General features: G+C 46.9%; 4 protein-coding genes across 10 annotated transcripts; 2 read left to right on the forward strand and 2 right to left on the reverse strand.

The window, feature by feature from the left end:
* Positions 1 to 1,521: 1,521 nt before the first annotated feature.
* Positions 1,522 to 5,838, reverse strand: lrit3b (leucine-rich repeat, immunoglobulin-like and transmembrane domains 3b). The gene is made up of 7 exons (XM_069143531.1): positions 5,753 to 5,838; positions 3,975 to 5,642; positions 3,405 to 3,782; positions 3,249 to 3,334; positions 2,692 to 2,985; positions 2,555 to 2,614; positions 1,522 to 2,067 (listed from the first exon to the last, which is right to left on the reverse strand). Exons 2-7 carry the CDS (start codon positions 4,013 to 4,015, stop codon positions 1,634 to 1,636), a joined length of 1,293 nt encoding a protein of 430 aa, XP_068999632.1. The 5' UTR covers positions 4,016 to 5,642; positions 5,753 to 5,838; the 3' UTR covers positions 1,522 to 1,633.
* fam241a (family with sequence similarity 241 member A) lies at positions 5,768 to 8,372 on the forward strand. Its single transcript, XM_069143538.1, has 2 exons — positions 5,768 to 5,908; positions 7,081 to 8,372. The coding sequence occupies exons 1-2, from the start codon at positions 5,768 to 5,770 to the stop codon at positions 7,375 to 7,377; spliced, it is 438 nt and encodes a 145-aa protein (XP_068999639.1). The 3' UTR covers positions 7,378 to 8,372.
* A 2,854-nt stretch (positions 8,373 to 11,226) lies between these two features.
* jkamp (jnk1/mapk8 associated membrane protein) lies at positions 11,227 to 16,582 on the reverse strand. Of its 5 annotated transcripts, XM_069143534.1 has the most exons (8): positions 14,441 to 16,226; positions 13,533 to 13,612; positions 13,165 to 13,319; positions 12,878 to 13,084; positions 12,584 to 12,765; positions 12,283 to 12,503; positions 12,094 to 12,170; positions 11,889 to 11,976 (listed from the first exon to the last, which is right to left on the reverse strand). In XM_069143534.1, exons 1-7 carry the CDS (start codon positions 14,442 to 14,444, stop codon positions 12,129 to 12,131), a joined length of 891 nt encoding a protein of 296 aa, XP_068999635.1. In that variant the 5' UTR covers positions 14,445 to 16,226; the 3' UTR covers positions 11,889 to 11,976; positions 12,094 to 12,128. The 5 variants fall into 5 exon arrangements, with proteins under 5 accessions (XP_068999638.1, XP_068999637.1, XP_068999634.1 ...); XM_069143537.1 differs by lacking the exons at positions 12,283 to 12,503; positions 14,441 to 16,226 and adding an exon at positions 16,359 to 16,582 and having other exon boundaries at positions 11,227 to 11,976; XM_069143536.1 differs by lacking the exons at positions 12,283 to 12,503; positions 14,441 to 16,226 and adding an exon at positions 16,256 to 16,344 and having other exon boundaries at positions 11,227 to 11,976.
* A 3-nt stretch (positions 16,583 to 16,585) lies between these two features.
* LOC138194636 (G-protein coupled receptor 135) lies at positions 16,586 to 21,620 on the forward strand. Of its 3 annotated transcripts, none has more exons than XM_069143529.1 (3): positions 16,586 to 16,976; positions 17,142 to 18,237; positions 18,740 to 21,620. In XM_069143529.1, the coding sequence occupies exons 2-3, from the start codon at positions 18,107 to 18,109 to the stop codon at positions 20,061 to 20,063; spliced, it is 1,455 nt and encodes a 484-aa protein (XP_068999630.1). In that variant the 5' UTR covers positions 16,586 to 16,976; positions 17,142 to 18,106; the 3' UTR covers positions 20,064 to 21,620. The 3 variants fall into 3 exon arrangements, with proteins under 3 accessions (XP_068999630.1, XP_068999631.1, XP_068999629.1); XM_069143530.1 differs by having other exon boundaries at positions 16,586 to 16,882; XM_069143528.1 differs by lacking the exons at positions 16,586 to 16,976; positions 17,142 to 18,237 and adding an exon at positions 18,246 to 18,478.
* The last annotated feature ends 130 nt before the right edge of the window (positions 21,621 to 21,750 follow it).

A 21,750-nucleotide genomic window follows, 5' to 3' on the forward strand; every position in this document is an offset into this window, starting at 1 on the left:
TTGTCTTCCCAGTTTGATAATGATAAGAAACTCATAAATGTTATGGTCTCTCATCCTTGACCTTCACTGGACAGACAACACTCTTCATCTTCAGGAGGTCAGAGACACCGTCCTCATCTTCATCACCCACTTCTCTCCTGGTAGTTATTCATCAAGTATGAACATTAGTTATTATCATCTATTAAACAAACAGAGCATTCAAGAACTTTGATTCTGACACAATATAACACACAGAAGTGATGTCTGATCTCAGATTATGATGTGCTCACATACTGACGACCATTTTGGTGTTGTCGGTCAACAGACTCAGCCTGCCTCCTGATTCAGCATCTCTACATTCATCACGTGTTAAAACCTGCAGCTGAAAACAGACGAAGACATGTGATCCTTGTTGAACCACGTCTCCAAAAAAGTAGTGACGCTGTTTAAAATGTAAATGAAAACAGAATGTGATGATTTGTGAATCATTTAAAACCATATTTAAATGAAAATATATCAGACAACATATCAAATGTCAAAACTGAATTTCTGACTGAAAAATATATGCTGATTTTAAATTTGATGGCAGCAACACGTCTCTAAAAAGTTGAGACAGGATCAACAAAAGATGGAAAAGTTGTGTGACGCTAAAAGAATAAACACCTGGTGGAACATCTGACAACTAATCAGGTTACCATGGCAACAGATCAGTTACATGGTTGGGTATATGTGGTGGCAGGGTGTGGTTTGCTCAGCTGCAGGAGGGACTGAGTAGGGGAGTGGTTCAGGGAACGGTGCCTGGAAGAGCCTTAATTAGCCCCAGCTGAATCACATCCATGATTGTCCCTCCCTAATCCAGATAAAAACCCAAGCAGGTGACCAGATGGGGGACAGAGGACGGAGTAGCAGGGTGGCTGCTAGACACACAAAGACACAGAAATTGTGGAGTATTTTCAGGTTGTTTGTATTAGGTGGAATAAACGCCTTGGAAACCTTACGTCGGCTGACTGTTGTCATTCGTGCTGGAAAGAACCCCCTGGTGATAGCAAGATGCTTGCCACAGTATAAAACGATTATTTCAGAGAGGCAGAGTCTCTCAGCAGTGAAGATGGGGAGAGGTTCACCACTCTGTGAAAGACTGTGTTGGAAAATAGTGCAACAATCTAAGAATAATGTTCATCGCTGCATCCACAAATGCTGTTAAAACTCTCCAAAGAAGAAACCAGATAGAAACATGATCCAGAAACACCGTCGCCTTCTCTGGACCGAGATCATTGAAGATGGACTGAGGTGAAGTGGACAACTGTCCTGAGGTCTGATGGATCACAATCTGAGATTCTGTTTGGAAATCATGGACGCTGCATCCTCCAGGTTAAAGAGGAGAGGGACCATCCAGTTTATCAGCGGGATGCATTAGTGCACATGACGTGGGCAGCTTCAGCCTGCTGCTGGAAACACAAACCTCTGCAACAAAACTTCTCATTAAACTGTAACTTCACAGACACAACGTCACGTTTCATTTCTCACATTTTATTGGGAGAAACCAGCTGCAGTAACGAACGGTATAATGTAGCAAGAGATGCAGAACAGTGAAACTAAAGGTTGTACAAACAGTCAAGAGTTTCTGCTCTCCAACTTCATACAAGTGTCTGTGCTACACGTCTGTAGCGTTGTAGTCGGGTTCTGGTGCGGACTGGATCCGTGTCGGGCTCTTTACATCTGATGAGGTGGTTCTAGGTCTCAGCATGTGCTTGTCTGTGAGGAACACTGTGGACAGGAGACTTGTGTTCCTGGAGGCTGCTGAGATGTTTGTGAGGATGTGATTGTCCTTCAGTGACGGAGGGGTGGCAGCGGCGGGGGGCTGCAATGACTTCCTGTACTTTGCTGCTGGTTTGGGGGGAGGCTTGCGGGACTTCTTTGGGGGACGGGTTCGTCTGGTGACTCCCATCACCTTCAGTTTTATCAGGGCTTCAGAGATTCCCGCCATGTTCCGGGCCTGGCACCGGTATTCTCCGCCGTCCCTGTAGGACAACCCGTTCAGGCTGATGATGGACCAGCGCACACCGACTCGAGGAGACTCCTGCATGACTGCAACATTAGAAGTGGACAAGCTTATCTCTGTCTCAGTGTTTCACAGGAAAACCAACAGACAGGAAGTGATAAAAAAAAAAAAAACATGTCTGAATTACTGTGATCATGAACGCATTACTGACTGAAGTAAAAAACATTAAAACTCTCCGAGCTGCTCGGTGCACCGGTGGAGTGTTTGATTAACGAGAGCTTCAGTTTCATCACCATGAAACACCTGAACTGAAAACACAACGACAACACTGTTGAAAGCAGACATTCAAACTGCTCCTCTTCCTCAGTGAAGATTCTCATCATGGAACCGAGTCAGAACCTGATGAGATGAAACCAGCCAGCTCAGAGTGCGTTTCATAACTTCTGATCCAACAGCTTCAATTCCGGACGCGTGTTCAGCTACAGTTTTAATGTGTGAAACGTGTGACTGAATCTTGTCCTGTGAACACGGCTGTGACTGTAAACATGTGTCCTGAAAGATGAAAGCACCTACAGCTGTCCAGGATCCGGGGCACCTCCTCCAACGTCTCCAGGAGTTCCTTTCGGCAACAATCTGTGGAGAGAATCAAAGACATGACTCCTCCTGGAAGTTCAGCACCTCCTCCCTGAGAGCGATCTTTGACCTCTCACCTGTGTAGGCGGAGGTTTTGATCCAGGTCAGGGTGGGTGTTGGGTAGCCGGTGGCGTCGCAGCGGAGGATCACGTTGCTGCCCACAAGAGAGATGACCCGGGTGGCGGCGGGCTGGACCGACGGTCTCATACAGCGGGACAGCTCGGCCTGCGTCAGCAGCGTCCCCGACTGACCCAGAGACCGGCTGCACATCAGCAGCTGGTCCACGAGGACCACAGGACTCCCCAGGGACATGGACAGGGACATCAGCAGGGAGATCTGGCAGTCACACAACCACGGGTTGTCATGGAGACCTGGGTATCCAGGACAATTGGACCTGTTTACATCACAGTCATGTTTGATCAGTTCTAAAGCTGTGAGGAACGTCAGGTGGTCTGATGGCAGGTCGTTCAGTGTGACGAGTGACATCACCATGAACGATGACATCACCGTGAACGACACTCAGCTGTGGAGAATTAAACCAGCAGCTCTTCCCATCCTGTATGTGACCAACAGATGTCTGTCCTTTGGACATTTATTTGTCGTCTCAGAGGACATTGTGTCCAACATACTGTACCCAGAACTCTTCTGTGGACCGGTCCTCCCTGCTGTCCAGGGAGAGGGAACCACATGTCGAGCAGCTCAGCAGGTAGGATGGTCAGCCTGAGGAGCAGAGAGGAGAACAGGTGAGCTCACCTGGTGACCACACCCCCACAGGTAGCAGATGACCCACCTGTTGCTGGAGAGGTCGAGGTAGGTGATGTTGGGGAGGAAGAGGGCAGCGTGGGCCGGAAGGCTGGACAGGCGGTTGTTATGGAGACTTAACGTCTGCAGGCGGGGCATGTCTCTAAGCCCCTCCCAGGGGAAGGATGTGAGGAGGTTCCCATCGAGACGCAGCTCTCTTAGAGCCTTCAGGTTGACGAAGCTGCTGGGGTGGATGGACGTGATGGAGTTGTAGGTGAGCCACAGGAAGCGCAGGGAGGACAGGTTGTAGAAGGCTGCCCGGGACACCCTGGAGATCGATGTCTTCTCCAGACGGAGCTTGACCGTGTCAGGGGGGACATTGATGGGGACGGCTGAGAGTCCACGGTCGCTGCATTGCACCAGCCTGCTGGGGGGGAAGACATGTAGGACAGAAGAACAGACATGCTCAGTGTCTCTGAATGTCTCTGTGGAAATACCCAGCATCCACTTTTGTCTGATATAATCATGGCGGTGAATATGTTGTCTGTCTGTGCTCATTATTATTATTATTGTTATTATTATTGTTATTATTATTATTATTATTGTTATTTAGACTTACGGCTGCTCCAACAGTCTCGAAACACATCCTGTTGCTCTCATTAGACAGTCTCAGAGAGATCTTCATGTCTGTTCATGAGATCACTGTTTGTCAGCGGGGGTGCAGCCACCCCCGCTCCCCTTCCGGTGGGGCGTTCAGAGAACAGTGGGGGGGGTGCAGGAGAAATATTTTAGACATATGTTCAGTCTTCCATTCAAACAGACGTCCTCCCACTGTGATCATTGGACTGCTGAAATAAATAACCTAAAATCCTCGTAAACATTAGTTCAAGTATTTTAGAATTAATTTTTATCTTGTAAAGTGTGGAAATAAATCTTTAAAGGTGCATTCAGTAAAAAAAAAGGAGCTCTCATTTTTAACAAATATCAGCACAGTCATTAATGAACAGAATGTTCACACTCTGGCTGTATACGTGAAGAGACTGAAACACCTCTCCCTCCCCCCCACCAACCTACAGAAGAATGATCCCAACACCTCTCCTCTGCAGCTGGGGAACCGCTCGGCACCAAACCAATGGTTGATCATGCACACAGATTACTGACACACACACAGAAACACTGAGACAAGAACTGAACCTGAGCTCTGCAATCCCACTGCTCCCGTACGAGCAGGCGCAGGAAGCCGGACAGGAGAGGACCAGCAGAGGAGGCTGCAGAATGTGAAGGAGCAGCAGCAGATACATCCTTCAGCAGACGAAGCCGGAACTCAAACAGGCCTTCTGGAGCTCCATGTTCCTCTCTGGCTGAGGTTGTGTTCACGGTGCAGAGTGAAACTGAAGCCCAGATTAGCTGGGATTACACCGCTTACAAATGGCTTGTAATCCCATGCCTCACTGTCACAATAACAAATCAGAACATCAGGGCCAGCCCTGGCCTTCTGGGACTGTTCAACCCTCTGTGACCCCCACCTTGAGGATGGTTTCATGAAGAGCACCGGACATCACACAGCAACCTTCAGGCATCAGTGCAGACACCTAAAAAAATCCTGTTAATTGTTGCTGTTAGAAAAGGTGCCGAAGGTTCTCACTGTGTTCAACTGATCTGCAGGACTGGATGGATAAGAATTGGAGAGATCCTCTACTGGAGATAAAGCAGCAGCAGCAGCTGGATGTCAGGAGGCTCATTAAGGTGGTTCAGGTGGATCAGCAAGTTCAGGTGGTTCAGGTCGTTTAGGTCGTTCTTAATGTGGTTCAGGTTGTTAAGGTGGCTCAGGTGGTTCAGCTTGTTCAGGTGGTTCATGTGGTTCAGGTGGTTCATGTGGTTCAGGTGGTTCATGTGGTTTGAGTGGTTCAGGTCGTTCAGGTTTCACCTCAGAATTGACCACAAATTTTCAATGCATGCGTGAATCTGTACCGACACAATGAAGTTTGATCTGTTCACTGATGTCAAACATATTTTACTGCCAGGTTTTATTATTATTATTATTATTGCCAAACGTTTTATTGTTTTATTATTATCATCAGTAGAATATTATCGTCCATACAGACGTCTCCTTTCACTGTCTTATCAATAGTTTAACTACTAAAACTTGAAAACAGTTTGGGGAGATGAGGAACAATAAAACACGTTATTGTACCTGGAGTGTATGTATATGCTGTATTACAAATAGACAAATGCAGTAGTCCACAGTTTCCAGCAGGTGGCAGCAGAGTTCGGAAGGGAGCTGCCGCTGTCAGTAGAAGAAGAAGAAGAAGAAGAAGAAGAAGCATTTTAAACAAGAAGAAGAAAAAACTTCCTCCTGTCCCGTCAGCCCCTCCCAGGTCCTACGCTCAATGCTACCTCTCATTCGGGAACATGTCCACCTTAACGCCGCCTGGAAGTGACCGCTGCGGGTTTCATCGACGGGAACTGGAGGAACTACCGTCAGAGAACCGGAGGAGGCCTCCATCCCAGCCGGTGCCCGGTGGACGGCAAAGCCCTCCGCAGCAGCAGCGGGTAAACACCAGTAGCTCCGGGAAGCAGCTAGCTGTAGCCGTGTGTTCCATTTCCTGGTCCTCTGTAGCTGGCAGGGCGGGGACAGGACGGACCGGAGACAGGTCCACCGTGAGGCCTGAGACAGCAGTCACACCTGTCAGGTAGAATCAGGTCTCACTGACTGAGTGTGAGTTCTAGATCAAACAGAACAAAGAGCTAGTTCTGGTTCTGTTAAGTGTCCTGAGGCTCTAAGTTCACTTCCTGGTATGACAGTGTGATCATCAGCAGCTGGTACAGGTTGTGTTGACAGCTCAGGGGACAGTGTGATGTCACAGAAACATGTGATGTCACAGAAACAACATGTGATATCACAGAAACATGTGATGTCACAGAAACAACATGTGATGTCACAGAAACAACATGTGATGTCACAGAAACATGTGATGTCACAGAAACAACATGTGATGTCACAGAAACATGTGTGATGTCACAGAAACAACATGTGATGTCACAGAAACAACATGTGATGTCACAGAAACATGTGTGATGTCACAGAAACAACATGTGATGTCACAGAAACATGTGTGATGTCACAGAAACAACATGTGATGTCACAGAAACGTGTGATGTCACAGAAACAACATGTGATGTCACAGAAACGTGTGTCTAGAATTAAACATGATATTCAGACCTTTTGGTTCTGAGCTCAGTTCACAGCTGATGAGATGACTATCAGGTGAAAGCAGCAAATGTTCAGTTTTCACTGATAACAGACACACCTACATCCCGATGCAGTGCATTCTGGGAATTATCTACAGAGATAATAATAATGTGACTAAAGCACTGTCGTCTGACTTCCTGTTCACACTGACCTCCAGCTGTTTTATTAAACTTTACAACACCAGGGAAACATGTGAGACAGGTGAGTGAGTGTGAGACAGGTGAGTGAGTGTGAGACGGGAGTGAGTGTGAGACAGGTGAGTGAGTGTGAGACGGGTGAGTGTGAGACGGGAGTGAGTGTGAGACGGGTGAGTGAGTGTGAGACGGGTGAGTGTGAGACGGGAGTGAGTGTGAGACGGGTGAGTGTGAGACGGGTGAGTGAGTGTGAGACGGGTGAGTGAGTGTGAGGACCAGCAACCTCTTTAACAGGGACTCTGTATCAACCAGAACTTACAGAACCTTTGTGTCCACAGGTGGACGTCAGCCGGGCCCAACTTCGACCTCCCAGTGACCCGAGGTCCAGGTGGTCCCCCGTGGAGGACCCCAGCAGCAGGGAGCTTCAGCTGGATGACTGTGAACGGATGGGGACTCTGTTTGGGATGCTGAACAAGTGTCTGCGGGGGATGGGCTTCAGCCAGATGTACTTCGGGGACAAGATCGTGGAGCCGGTGGTGATCGTGTTATTCTGGCTGCTGCTGTGGTTCCTGGGGATCCAGGCTCTGGGCCTGGTCGGGACTCTGTGCATCATCATCATCTACATCCAGAAATAAAGGCAGAGCAGCTGCTGGTGGTCAGAGCACCATACGGAGAACTCACGGCTGACTGGGCTCTTTGGAGGGGGCGGGGCTTGTGTTGTGATGGACGTGGTTTGAAGCGTGTTCAGTATCAGTCCTGCTGCTGCTGGCAGGAAGTCATGTGACCGACCTGCTGATTTAAAGGAACAGAAGACTCTCAGGAGTTCGACAGGTATGTGGAGGTTTCGACCATGGTCATGTGACCTGACGTCGGTCATCCATCTACTGCAGTCCTGCCGCTGCCACACCTTTCAGCTTAAGACCAGGGCTGCACCGTAGGCTCCGCCCCCTCCCCCCACCTGACATACCTCAGCAGGACCTCATGTAGAACAGAGCTGAGGCTCCAACAGGTGTGTTTTTCCTCCATATGTATCGTTCAGGTCCGATCTGAGTGAGGCTCTGGTGGATCCCGGTGTTGGAGGACTTTACTGCTGCACGGAGAACTGACGGAGACACACAATGCATATGACTATAGAGGGGGTGTTAGGCTGATCGACAGGTGGAGGGGACATGTTGTCTCTAGTGGACGGTGGAGGGACATGTTGTCTCTAGTGGACGGTGGAGGGACATGTTGTCTCTAGTGGACGGTGGAGGGGACATGTTGTCTCTAGTGGACGGTGGAGGGGACATGTTGTCTCCAGTGGACGGTGGAGGGGACATGTTGTCTCTAGTGGACGGTGGAGGGGACATGTTGTCTCTAGTGGACGGTGGAGGGGACATGTTGTCTCCAGCTTCCCTCAGGACACTAACGGATGGTTCTCTAATGTGAGGACTCTGACGAGTCGTGCTGTTTCAATCTGTACTGACAGGAAATGACGTCATCATGTGAACACGTCACCCTCCAACATATCTGCAGCTTTAATTATTTTACCCAGAAATCAGCGTGTTTTTGTGTCCTCTGTTTAACACTCAATAAACACACTGATTCTTCTGTCCAGCAGCAGCAGTGGAAAATAAACACCTTGTGTTCAGGAACAGCTGCAGCTTCCTCACATGCTTTTAAATTTCTACACTAGTAAAACATCTGGAACACCAGTAGAACAACTGGAACACAATTGGAGCGTCTGGAACACAATTAGAGCATCTGGAACACAATTAGAGCATCTGGAACACAAGTAGAACATCTGAAACACTAGAAGCACATCTGGAACACTAGTAGAACATCTGGAACACTAGTAGAGCATCTGGAGCACAAGTAGAACATCTGGAACACTAGTAGAGCATCTGGAACACTAGTAGAGCATCTGAAACACTAGAAGCACATCTGGAACACTAATAGAACATCTGAAACACAAGTAGAACATCTGAAACACAAGTAGAACATCTGAAACACTAGAAGCACATCTGGAACACTAGAAGCACATCTGGAACACTAGAAGCACATCTGGAACACTAGTAGAGCATCTGGAACACTAGTAGAGCATCTGGAACACTAGAAGCACATCTGGAACACTAGAAGCACATCTGGAACACTAGAAGAACATCTGGAACACTAGTAGAGCATCTGGAACACTAGTAGAACATCTGGAACACAAGTAGAACATCTGAAACACTAGAAACATCTGGAACACAAGTAGAACATCTGGAACACTATCAGCACATCTGGAACACAAGTAGAACATCTGGAACACAGCACAGGAGGGTCTTTGTTTGGTCTCAGGTGTTCTTCCAGATAACATGTTGCTGCTGTGTACAGGTGTTCACGTCACCTGACCTCTGTCCTGCCATAACCAACCAATTATAGGAAACAGATGAATTCATATCTCAAAGAACCACAGAGAACTATGCGAACCAGAGAACTATGCAAACTACAGAGAACTACTGAGAACGACAGAGAACTATGAGAACTACAGAGAACTGAGGACTACAGAGAACGACAAATAACCGAGAACTACTGAGAACTACAGAAAACTGAGAACTGCTGAGAAAATAACTATTGAGAACTGAGAACTAGAGAACTGAAAACTACAGAGAACTACGATAACTACTGAGAACTAGAGAACTACAGAGAACTATGATAACTACAGAAAACTAGAGAACTATGATAACTACAGAACAGTGAGAACTACAGATAACTGAGATCTACAGAGAACTACTGAAAACAGAACTACAGATAACTATGAGATCTAGAGAACTACAGAGAACTATGAGAACTACAGAGAACTGAGAACAACAGAACTACAGAGAGCTGAGAACTACAGAGAACTACTGAGAACTATAACTACAGAAAACTAGAGAACTGATGACTACAGAACACTGACAACTACAGAGAACTATGAGATTTACAGAAAACTACTGAGAACTATGAAAACTACAGAGAACTGAGAACTACAGACAACTACTAAGAACGACAGATAACAGAACTACAGAGAACTGAGAACTACAGAGAACAGAACTATGAGAACGGAACTACAGAGAACTATGAGAACGACAGATAACTGAGAACTACAGATAACTATGAGAACTACAGAGAACAATGAGAACTACTGAGCACAAGAGAACTGAGAACGACATAACTGAGAACTACTGAAAACTATGAGAACTACTGAGCACTAGAGAACTGAAAACTACAGAGAACTGAGAACGACATAACAACTACAGAGAACTACTGAGAACTAGAGAACTGAGAACTATGAAAACTACTGAGAACTAGAGAACTACAGAGAACAGTGAACTAGAGAACTACTGAGAACTACAGAGAACTATGAGAACTACTGAGAACTATGAGAACTAAAGAACACAGAACTACAGAGAACTATGAGATCTACAGAGAACTACTGAAAACTATGAGAACTACGGAGAACTACTGAGAACTGAAAACTACAGAGAACTACGATAACTACAGAGAACTATGAAAACTACAGAGAACGACAGAGAACTGAGAACTAAAGAACACAGAACTACAGAGAACGACTGAAAACTACTGAGAACTACTGAAAACTGATAACTACTGAGAATAGAACACAGAAAACTATGAGAACAGAACTACAGAGAACTGAGAAGGACAGATAACTGAGAACTATGAGAACTACTGAAAACTAGAGAACTATGAGAACTACAGAGAACTACTGAGAATGACAACTGAGAACTACTGAGAACTACAGAGAACAGTGAACTATGAGAACTGCTGAGAACTACAGAGAACAGTGAACTAGAGAACTACTGAGAACTAGAGAACTATGAGAACTGCAGATAACTGAGAACTACAGATAACTATGAGAACTATGGAGAATGACAGAGAACAGAACTACAGAGAACTATGAGAACTAGAGAACAGTGAACTACAGAGAACTATGAGAACTACTGAGAACTACTGAGAACTAGACAACAGTAAACTAGAGAACTACTGAGAACTACAGAGAACAGTGAACTAGAGAACTACTGAGAACTAGAGAACTATGAGAACTACATTTCTTAAACCGCAGCTGTCCCTGAGTGTTCAACACTTGTTTATGATGTCATCATTCTGATGTCATTGTTCTGATGTCATCATTCTGTTTTACTACATTTGTACTGGGATAGTCATGTGATCCAGGAGGAGGTCATGTGATGGTACTTCTGCAGTTTCGTGCTACAGCAGAGGTGTGTCAGTTGATCCTGAGAAGGTTCTGAAGTCGTGACCCAAACATCTGGACCGGGATCATGAGTGCTCTTCTGTGGTTCCAACAACACAGACTAGAACATGCAGCAGGTCATGTGACAGGAACCAGTTAAATGTTGTCACAGAGAAATTCTCCTGTCATGTAGTTCAGGTTGTGTCAATGTTAATGGAGCAGACGACCCACAGCGCCCCCAGCAGGTAGAAAACAGACACCACACAGTTGGTTTTTACAGTTCCATGTTTATGACACACATGATTCATGCGGACAGATTCAGGAACAACATACATGTCTCACAGCTCAATGTTGGTCTGACAGGAAGGAAATCACGCATGTAGAGTATTTACATGATTCATGGAGTCCTCTGAGGACAACTGGAACCGTCCAACCTGGAGACTTCATGGACCACCTGACGGATCACTTGAAGGATCACTTAAAGGATCACCTGACCGATCACCTGACCGACCACCTGTTGGACCCGGTGGAACCGTCACCTGTCTGCAGGCGTTCAGGTGAACTTCTGTCATAATAATTCTGTTCTATATTTACAGGCAGAAAACGATGACATCATTCTAAAACAGGAAGTGAAGAGACAGAGTTAAAAAAAAGTTTTGTGTGTTGTGACACTGAACCGGTTTGTGGTTTTGGTTCTGGAACTAAATGGGTGCTTCCCAACCTCTCTGAACTGGGTTTTGTCTGTATGGAGAATTTATTAAAATAATCGAAGGGTCATGTTACTCCTGGTCCGTGGGAGGAGTCAGTGTCCATTACCACCCTCAGACAGGATGCGGCTGGGCTCTGTGAACTTGGCTGTGGCGATGTAAAAGAGGGCGGGGCCTGGCACCAGGGCCAGCAGCGGCAGGTCCTGGTCCAGTTTGTCCAGTCTAGAGATGGAGATGATGCCGTAGGCGTGCAGCAGCCAATGACTGACCAGAACAACCAGACGCTTCTTCTTAGCAACCAGGTTCTTAAAGGACTGTGGGGGTGGAGGAGGGGAGGGAGGGAAGGAGGGGTGTGGGGGGTTAACAACACTGAGACAAGAACCTCTGAACATGATGCAATAAATGAATAACACACTGAACAGGAGACTTACCTGAATCTCTGAGGCTGACATGTAGACGGCCAGAGTTACCAGAGACAGAACCAGGATGATGAAGGGGAACGCGTAGTCTAAAACACACAGTTATTATAACATGATCATTAGAAGAGTAAAGATGGTCTGCTGCAGAGCTGCCTGTTGGCTGTGACCTCTGACTTCTAACCTTTGAGGATGTAAACAAACCTGGAGTTTCATCTGAGGCTCAGACTGCATGTTTACATGTAAACACATGTTTGTGGATCTCAATGTCTTCATGTTGATCTGATCAGCAGCAGAACATCTGTCTGATGTCTCCACATCTGTCTGCAGTTGTAATCTTATTATAAAGTCTTGAGGCAGGTGGTCTCTCCATCCGTCCTTCAGCTCACCATCCTGGAGACACTCTGTCCTCCAGCTGTTCAGGACTTGGAGTACACAACGATCTCTAAATGGTCCGAGGACATTCACCATCGTGTGTGTGTGTGTAAACGTGTGTGTGACTCACAGAGCAGTCCTCCTCCGACCGCCTGCAGCACCGTCAGGATGGGGAAGAAGTACAGAGCAGCGTAGACGCTCTTGAAACGATCCGATTTACCGAGTCCACACGCGATCTTCTTCACCAGCAGGGGGCGCAGCAGCATCATCAGCACCAGGCAGAACGCGTAGTAGATCAACACCATGGTGTACCTGGGGGACAGGAGGACAAGGGGATAAGGGGACAGGAGGACAAGGGGACAGGAGGACAGAACGCAGTCCTTCAGTGGTCATACGCAGAAGACACAACCCGCTCTGTACTCACAGAGGGTACACGGCCTCCTGTGTACAGTGCAGTGTGTTGATGTAATCCGGACTCGGGTTGTACAGCATGGTGTACCAGTCGGACAACATCTGGACCCGACAGGACCGGATGCTGAGCAGACCGACCGGATCGGTGAGCAGCAGCGTCGCCACGGACGACAGGCTGCACTCCAACATGGCGGTGACGTGCTGCAGGAGAGCGCTGGAGCTGAGGACGGGAGAGGAGACGTTACACACAGGTGTGTCCCCCAGGTGTGTCCCCTGGAGGGAGGAGCCTGTCTTCCTCACCTCTTCTTCCCAGAGTACCACTCGATGAAGAACCAGTGCAGCACCAGAGGTAACATGGCCATGAAGCCCAGGTAGAGCCAGTCGTACAGATCAGGGGTCTCAGTGCAGCGCTCACACACCTTCTGGAGGTTGGTCCGCTCTCCTCGAGGACACACCTGGTGGACAGGTAGAGGACAGATAGAGGACGGGTAGAGCACGGGTAGAGCACGGGCAGAGGACAGGTAGAGGACGGGTGGAGGACGGGAGGACAGGTTGGGGACGGGTAAAGGACGTGTCGGGCACGGGTAGGGGATGGGTGGAAGATGGGTAGTGGACGGGTAGAGGACGGGTAGTGGACCCGCCCCCTGCTGGATCAGTCTGGTACTCACCCCACAGTCCCCGTCCACTGACCCATTGATCATCGTCCTGCCGCAGTAAAGACCGGGACATGTGGAGCTCACCGCCACCGCTGGAGGGACACACACACACACACACAGCTGTTAACATATAATATAATATATATATATATATATATAATATATATATATATATAATATATATATGTAATAATATATTTTTTTATATATATCGTCTATGATATATCATATATATGGTATATATATACATATATATATATATATAAACACACATATATATATATATATACATACGTGTATGTGTATATATATATATATGTATATATATATATATATACACACATATATATATATCAACCTCACTGATCTTTAACACTTAGTTGTTCAAGTTTAACTAGAAACAGGATTTTTTTTTTCCGTGTGTCTGTCTGTCTGTCTCTCTGTGTCTGTTTGTCTGTCTCTGTGTCTGTCTGTCTCTGTCTGTCTCTCTGTGTCTGTTTGTCTGTCTCTGTGTCTGTCTGTCTCTGTCTGTCTCTCTGTGTCTGTTTGTCTGTCTCTCTGTGTCTGTTTGTCTGTCTCTGTCTGTCTCTGTGTCTGTCTGTCTCTCTGTGTCTGTTTGTCTGTCTCTGTCTGTCTCTCTGTGTCTGTTTGTCTGTCTCTGTCTGTCAGACTCCAGCTGTGTCTGTTTGTCTGTCTCTGTCTGTCAGACTCCAGCTGTGTCTTGTGGGACTCACAGGACAGGTATGATGATGATGAAGAAGAACGGGGACAGGGACACGGTACCGTCCCTGTCCTAGTTGGTTAGTTATTTCAGAGAGCTAGATTAGCTGTCCGGGAGACACGAGGATACCGAGAGAGACATGAGGACACCGGGGACAGAGAGCAGCAGCTGACTGTCAGATGAAACCAGTTGGACTCACCCATTGTGGACCGACGGGGACTCTGAATGGGAATTTAGCCTTCGATGTTCCGATTCTTCATCCGTAACAGAAACGGAAGTAGCACAAACCTTCTTCTTCGTTTGTTCGAGCTGAGTAGACGCTGCAGCCTCGCGCTGCTGCCCTCTGCTGGTTGTCGTCCACATCTTCCTCGGTGGGGATTCACTGCAGCTGTTATTACTAACGTGGCGTCACCGCCCCTTTCTGGTAGTTCTCATCTTCGCTGGGGTCTCAGACCAGCTGCTGTCAAACCGGAGCAAGGTCTGTAACTGTGCATGTGCAGTGAAACTAGTGTCCAAGGTGCAGCTCCACCAGTTCGGACCAGGTCTAAATCCGGTACTGGACCGTTTTCATGGTTTTAGTGTTCAGAGACACATGAACAGACGTGTTAAAGCCCCACAGACAGGTTAGGTGGATGTTCTACATATTCAATCCCACGTCCACGAATATTTAAAACAACCTTGTGATTGAGTTCATGATATAAACATGAAGCTGACTTGTCTGTTGAACTGGATGGGAATCAGTCAGTTGGAGCGTCATGACGCAGCAACTGATCTCAGACATGAAATGTGAAAGACTCTCAAGTTAACTACAAATGAACTGTAATTATTTATTCACTTCATCACTGTGCCAACATGTTTATCAGAGACATACCAGAGTCCCCGGTGCAACGATGACAACATCAACCCTCTGCCTCCACACTGGAGCTCATCCTACACTTTTAGAATTGCGCTCCATCTCTGACAGCCAGCAATGACATCTTCTGCTCGAATGAAAGTTACGCTGTGAAAGTTGCTGTGTTGTTGTATAATCCAACACTGCACAAACCAATAGGGTCTCCGTCTCACTGCACTCTTCAAATTTATACATGCTGCTGTAACATAAAAATTTCCCTCTGAGGGATTAATAAAGTATATATCTGTCTATCTATCTAACTTGGGTTTTGTCATTGTGAAAATATGAAACTCATTCTATAAATATATACAGATTCAAACCAGACCACTGGATGTGATCACTGTTAACAGGATTTTGATCACTAGATTTTGATCATTTGATTTTGATTACTTGATGGTGATCACTGGATTTTGATCATTGGATTTTGATCACTAGATTTTGATCACTAGATTTTGATTACTAAATGATGATCATTGGATTTTGATCACTGGATTTTGATCACTAGATTTTGATCACTAGATTTTGATTACTAAATGATGATCACTGGATTTTGATCGCTAGATTTTGATCACTAGATTTTGATTACTAAATGATGATCACTGGATTTTGATCACTAGATTTTGATCACTAGATTTTGATTACTAAATGATGATCACTAGATTTTGATCACTAGATTTTGATTACTAAATGATGATCACTGGATTTTGATCACTAGATTTTGATCACTAGATTTTGATTACTAAATGATGATCAATGGATTTTGATCACTGGATTTTGATCACTAGATTTTGATCACTAGATTTTAATTACTATGATGATCACTGGATTTTGATCACTAGATTTTGATCACTAGATTTTGATTACTAAATGATGATCAATGGATTTTGATCACTGGATTTTGATCACTAGATTTTGATTACTAAATGATGATCACTGGATTTTGATCACTAGATTTTGATTACTAAATGAAGTTCACTGGATTTTGATCACTGGATTTTGGTCACTGGATGGTGACAAAGACAAATGTGTCCTGTGTGCAGTGAATCTGTGAAGGACACCTGTTGGACATTAGGCTACCTGATGTCTTACAAATTAATAAAGTCTCAGGTCCACCTGTCTCACCTGTTCACCTGGAGAACATCATGGACACCATCAGGACCTGGTCCAGCTGCACCAGATGAAGACCCTGAATTGTTTGAATGACCCGTTTACTTCCTGTTCTCACCTCTGAGACGTCAGGACAAGGACACTGTCCTCCTGTCCGTTGTCCAGGACAGGACCAGTGTCCTGTGAGAGCGGGAGACTGATGTCAGCAGCCAGCTGTTTTTACAGGAGATGCAGGATCGATAACCGGTTACCATGGCAACCACATTAAACGTCACAAGGGGCTGAGAGCATATTCATACGGCAGGCGTGGCTTCACAGACAGAGACAGAGACAGAGAGGACCAGCTCGTCTTCATCGGGGACCCGTGAAGCAGCTCAGTCCGGTTACTGAGCCATTACTACCGGAGAGGAAGAGGATGAAGAGGACCGCTTCGTTCTTTACGAGGAGCCGCTGTCTTCCGACGACCCGCCTCCTCCTCTTCTTCTAATTCTTCTTCTTCTTCTTCTTTCCGCGGTGCTGAACTCAGCAGAGAAAAAAACACGGACCGACTGGGTTCTGATTCAGGACCGGAAGACCGGAACCGACAGGATTGAACCGGTCTGGAGGGTCCTCTCAGAACTCGACCGAGGACAACACCGACACGTGAGTCCTCACGGAGAGTCTGTGGTGATATGTCTTTACCGGAAACACGTCACTCACCTGCTCTTACGGAACAAACAAACAAACAAACAGCCAGGTGGGAGACAACGTTTAGTCACGTGATGTCTGTGTTATTGTTGCTTCATGTCATCTGAAGCGACAGACAGGTGACAGCAGACAGACAGGTGACAGCAGACAGACAGGTGGACTCACCTGTAAATACCTGAACATTTAACTAACTTACTTTTATTATCTGTGGCAGGATTACTGAACTATCCTGAAGGTCCGATCCTCTGAGAGTCCGTCGTCTGTCCTCTGAGGGTCTGTCGTCTGTCCTCTGAGGGTCAGTCCCACCATCGTTTGGCCTCTGAGTCCTGACAGCTGATTCAATGGAACAAAGTGGCTATGAAGTTTTATTAAAGACACACGTTCCAACACGTGAAGACACGCAGTCCAACACATGAGGACACCAACAGGTGAAGACACGCGGTCCAACACGTGAGGACACCAACAGGTGAAGACACGCGGTCCAACACGTGAGGACACGCAGTCCAACATGTGAGGACACGCGGTCCAACACGTGAGGACACGCGGTCCAACACGTAAGGACACGCGGCCTAACAGGTGAAGACACGCGGTCCAACACATGAAGACACACAGTCCAACAGGTGAAGACACGCGGTCCAACAGGTGAAGACACGCGGTCCAACACATGAGGACACGCGGTCCAACAGGTGAAGACACGCAGTCCAACAGTTGAAGACACGCGGTCCAACAGGTGAACACACGCAGTCCAACACGTGAAGACACGCGGTCCAACACGTGAAGACACACGGTCCAACAGGTGGAGACACGCGGTCCAACACGTGAAGACACGCAGTCCAACAGGTGGAGACACGCGGTCCAACACGTGAAGACACGCGGTCCAACAGGTGGAGACACGCGGTCCAACACGTGAAGACACGCGGTCCAACAGATGGAGACATGCAGTCCAACACGTGAAGACACGCGGTCCAACACGTGAAGACACGCAGTCCAATAGGTGGAGACACGCGGTCCAACAGGATGTGGATGTCAGAGTCGGTGACTGTCCTGCTCAGTGGTTTGAATTAAAGTATCCGACATGTTTAAAACATGTGAACATGGATGTGAGCTCTGCTCGATGTTTTGCTGGAGGATCAAAACATCCTGGTGGACCGACTGTAGTCTGAATGTTGGAGACCAGAGATGACTTCTGTCTTCTGCTGTGGATCATCGATGGATCTGCCTGTTAGCACAAGTGGCTCCAACTACACGGCCGACTCCTCGGGTTCGAGGTTCATCCAGCAGCCGGGGACCGCCTCACCTTTTGTGCCCAGGTACGCTCTACATGTTTCTAATGCGAGACACGGTGATCAGCAGCTGGTTGGTTGACTTTGGGGCAGGAAGTTCGACTCCATCCAACCCAAACAGACGTGCGGCAGTGTGGTTCTACATCATCCAAACGTCCACTGAGCTTTACCTGAAACTAACCGCTTATAAGAGAGAAGTGGTCGATATAAAAACACGTGAATTCAGACTGGGAGGCACAGGAAGTAAAGCTCTTCTCCCATTGGTTAAGTAAGTAGTCAAACTAACAGGTAAACCAGCAGGTTAACCAGCAGGTAAACTAACAGGTAAACTAGAAGGTAAACTAAACCAGGTTAAACAGGTTAACCAGCAGGTCAACTAACAGGTAAACTAACAGGTAAACCAGGTGAATGCTGGATGAAGGTCAGGGCAGGACCTTGAAATTTGAGCAGAGTTAAGATGAAGAGTTTCCATGGATACCTGCTAGTCCCCGCCCACTGACCTCTCACAATGATTTCTTCTTGTCTTTAGGGTGGTTTCCATAGTAACCAGCCTGGTGACCTCCACCACCGAGGCCATAGGAAACCTGTCTTCATTGGAGGACCTGAGGGTCCGTCAGAGCCCAGAGGCGTCGACCCCGTCGGTGCTGAGCGCCGCGAAGAGGAACTCTGTGCTGCAGGGAGTCACGGTGGCGGCTCAGGCGCTGGTGCTGCTCGCCATCTTCCTCCTGTCCAGTCTGGGGAACTCGGCGGTCATCATCGTCATCATCAAACACAAGCAGCTGCGGACGGTGACCAACGCTTTCATCATGTCTCTGTCTCTGTCCGACTTCCTCACTGCCGTCCTTTGTCTGCCGTTCTCCTTCATCATGCTCTTCAGTAAGGACGGCGGCTGGATGTTCGGGGACCGCTTCTGTGTTGCGAACGGGTTTTTTAACACCTGCTTCGGGATCGTGTCCACGCTCACCATGACTTTGATCTCCATCGACAGGTACTACGCCATCGTCAGACAGCCGCAGGCTAAAATGGGCCGTCAGAAGGCGGCTCAGCTGCTGGCGGCTGTGTGGTTGGCGGCGGTGCTGTTCTCTCTGCCGTGGTATCTGGTGCCCAGAACGCCGACTATGATCCATAAGCAGGGTTTCTACCACTGCATGTACGTGTTCCACTCGGGAAGGTCCCGCATGGGGACGGCGTACAGCGTCGGTCTGATCGCCGTGTGCTACCTGCTGCCCTTCTCCCTCATGTGCTTCTGTCACTACAACATCTGTAAGACGGTTCGGCTCTCGGAGATCCGCGTCCGGCCGGTGACCACGTACGCTTACTTACTGAGGTTTTACAGTGAGATGAGAACAGCCACCACCGTTCTGATTATGATCGTTTTCATCATTTTCTGCTGGGGTCCATATTGTTTGATGGGGCTGGTGACAGCGATCGGAGACTACACCTTCCACCCTGCCATGGACATGCTGGCTATGTGGCTAGCCTGGGCTAACGGAGCCATCAACCCTCTGATCTACGCTCTGAGGAACCCCAATATATCCATGTTACTTGGGCGCAGCCGGGAGGAGGGCTATCGGACCAGAAACATCGCTGCCTACCTCTCCAGTCACACCCAGAACCGCGAGGTCCGACTGAACCAAGCAGAGAGAATACGGGACCGCTACGTGAGCCGTGTGGGGGTCAATAACAGCCGGCAGTCCAGTTCAAGTCCTGGGAAAGCAGCGGGGGGAGAGGTGGCCACGTGGGCTTGTAGGAACCCGGCTGTGTTCTTCTGCAGGGATGCTCAGCTCGCCACGGCAACGCTCCCCAACTCTGTGAGCGCGCCCAAGATGAAGACTGCTGACACCAGCCTGTGAGAGCCTGTAGACTCAATGACCAGTGACTGGTTTCATCGGTTGGTTGGTGTGGATCCACATTTCTGAACCACCTCATAGTATTTTGGTCTCAGAATGTTTGTATTACATTTTGCCGCAGGACTCAAAGGGAACTGTTCAATCGTTGATTTACTGACATTGAATTGCAGATCAATTTAATTGATGAGAGAATCCAAAAGTTTTGATTGTGAAAACTTGATGAGACCGATGGACCCGTTTGAAGAATCTCTGGCCGGGAGACAAAACAGTTCTGTAGAAACTGTGACCCATTTGTTCTTCACCTCTGAGGTCATTTTCTGTTTAAATGCAGCATGTCCTTCATCCTAGAGGGTCGTTGTTTCGGGTTTAGAGGGATCTGTGGGCAGAAATGGAATATAATACTCCTTATTATGTTTTTGTTTGTGTCACCTGAAATCAGGCTGTGATGGTATCAGATGATCATCAAACTCAAGAGAAGTCACAAAAATGATATTATCTCAATATCTGTTGAAAATGTTATCAAAAATAATTGAACATTATAAGAGGGGGGGTCACATGGTGTTGGTTGTCAGGATTAATAATGATGTGCAGGAACCTTTCACAGCCGATCCATGGATGATCCATTTGTGTTCTGAACTGGTCAACCCAAGTTTGTAACCACTTGGTGGTTTGACGTCCCACCTTCACCCGGTGCTCCTAGAACTACCAGTCACAGCACTTTTCATTGAACTGTTTGACTTCATTAAATTAAATTAAATAAATGTCACTTAGACCTATTCAGGTTTAACTTCACTGCGCTGCAGAAATGTCCCACTGCACATCAGATATTATTCCGCTGGAAGAGATAAAACCTCCTGATTGTTTTGAACCAAAAACCAAGCAGCCCGTTTTACTGCATGATCCAAATCTCTGGGGACGGTGTGTCGTCAACGTGCCGGCCGCTGCTCAGATGGTTATTTCCTGTTGTGACGGAGGTTTAGACTGATTCATACTGACTCCATCCAGTCACACCAGTTCACTGTGAGCTCAGTGAACTTCTGCAGGAAACACACATTGAAAAGGTTAATGCATTTGCACTTTCTCATGAACTCAGAAACCAAACATGAGTCATGTTCAAACTGATGACAAAGGTTATAGAAAGATATAAATGTGCTTCCAGATCTTTGAAATGTTATTAATGGTTGTTTTTTTTCTATCTTCATTCAGTTCGTGATATAAAAGTAAGATTGTAAGAAAGATGAATGTTACCACACTTTGATAAGATTTTATTTGTAGCTGAAATGTTTTGTACTGGTTGGTGAAGTGGCCACTATAAAGGTAATTTTGTGTCTTTATTATGCAAGCAAAAAAACAGCTTTAAAAGCAAATTTCTTGCACTCCAATAAAAAAATCAAGTTTGGAAGTAAAAATATATAAACTGAGAATAAAATATATGCTCTGACAGTTTTGTTAGTTTTGGTAACAGAATTAAGAATTTTGCTTATGAAATGAGACTTTTTGGCTGTAAATTGAAAAACTTTGTTCAACTCAAAAACCTACGAGTTGAGCTGGATGTAGTGGGCGGGGCAGACGGTGGGTATGCCCCGCCCACTACATCCAACTCAACTGGAGATGGGCTTCTATTGGTGGATTGACTCAGACCCACACAGCAGAGGACTGTGTTGAGCTCCATTAGAGGTCTGCTGACGTT

This window comes from Embiotoca jacksoni, unplaced genomic scaffold (genome assembly GCF_022577435.1).
Source record: "Embiotoca jacksoni isolate LCO1_2020_lvr unplaced genomic scaffold, fEmbJac1.0.p SCAF_110, whole genome shotgun sequence".
Classification (NCBI taxonomy): Eukaryota; Metazoa; Chordata; class Actinopteri; family Embiotocidae; genus Embiotoca; species Embiotoca jacksoni.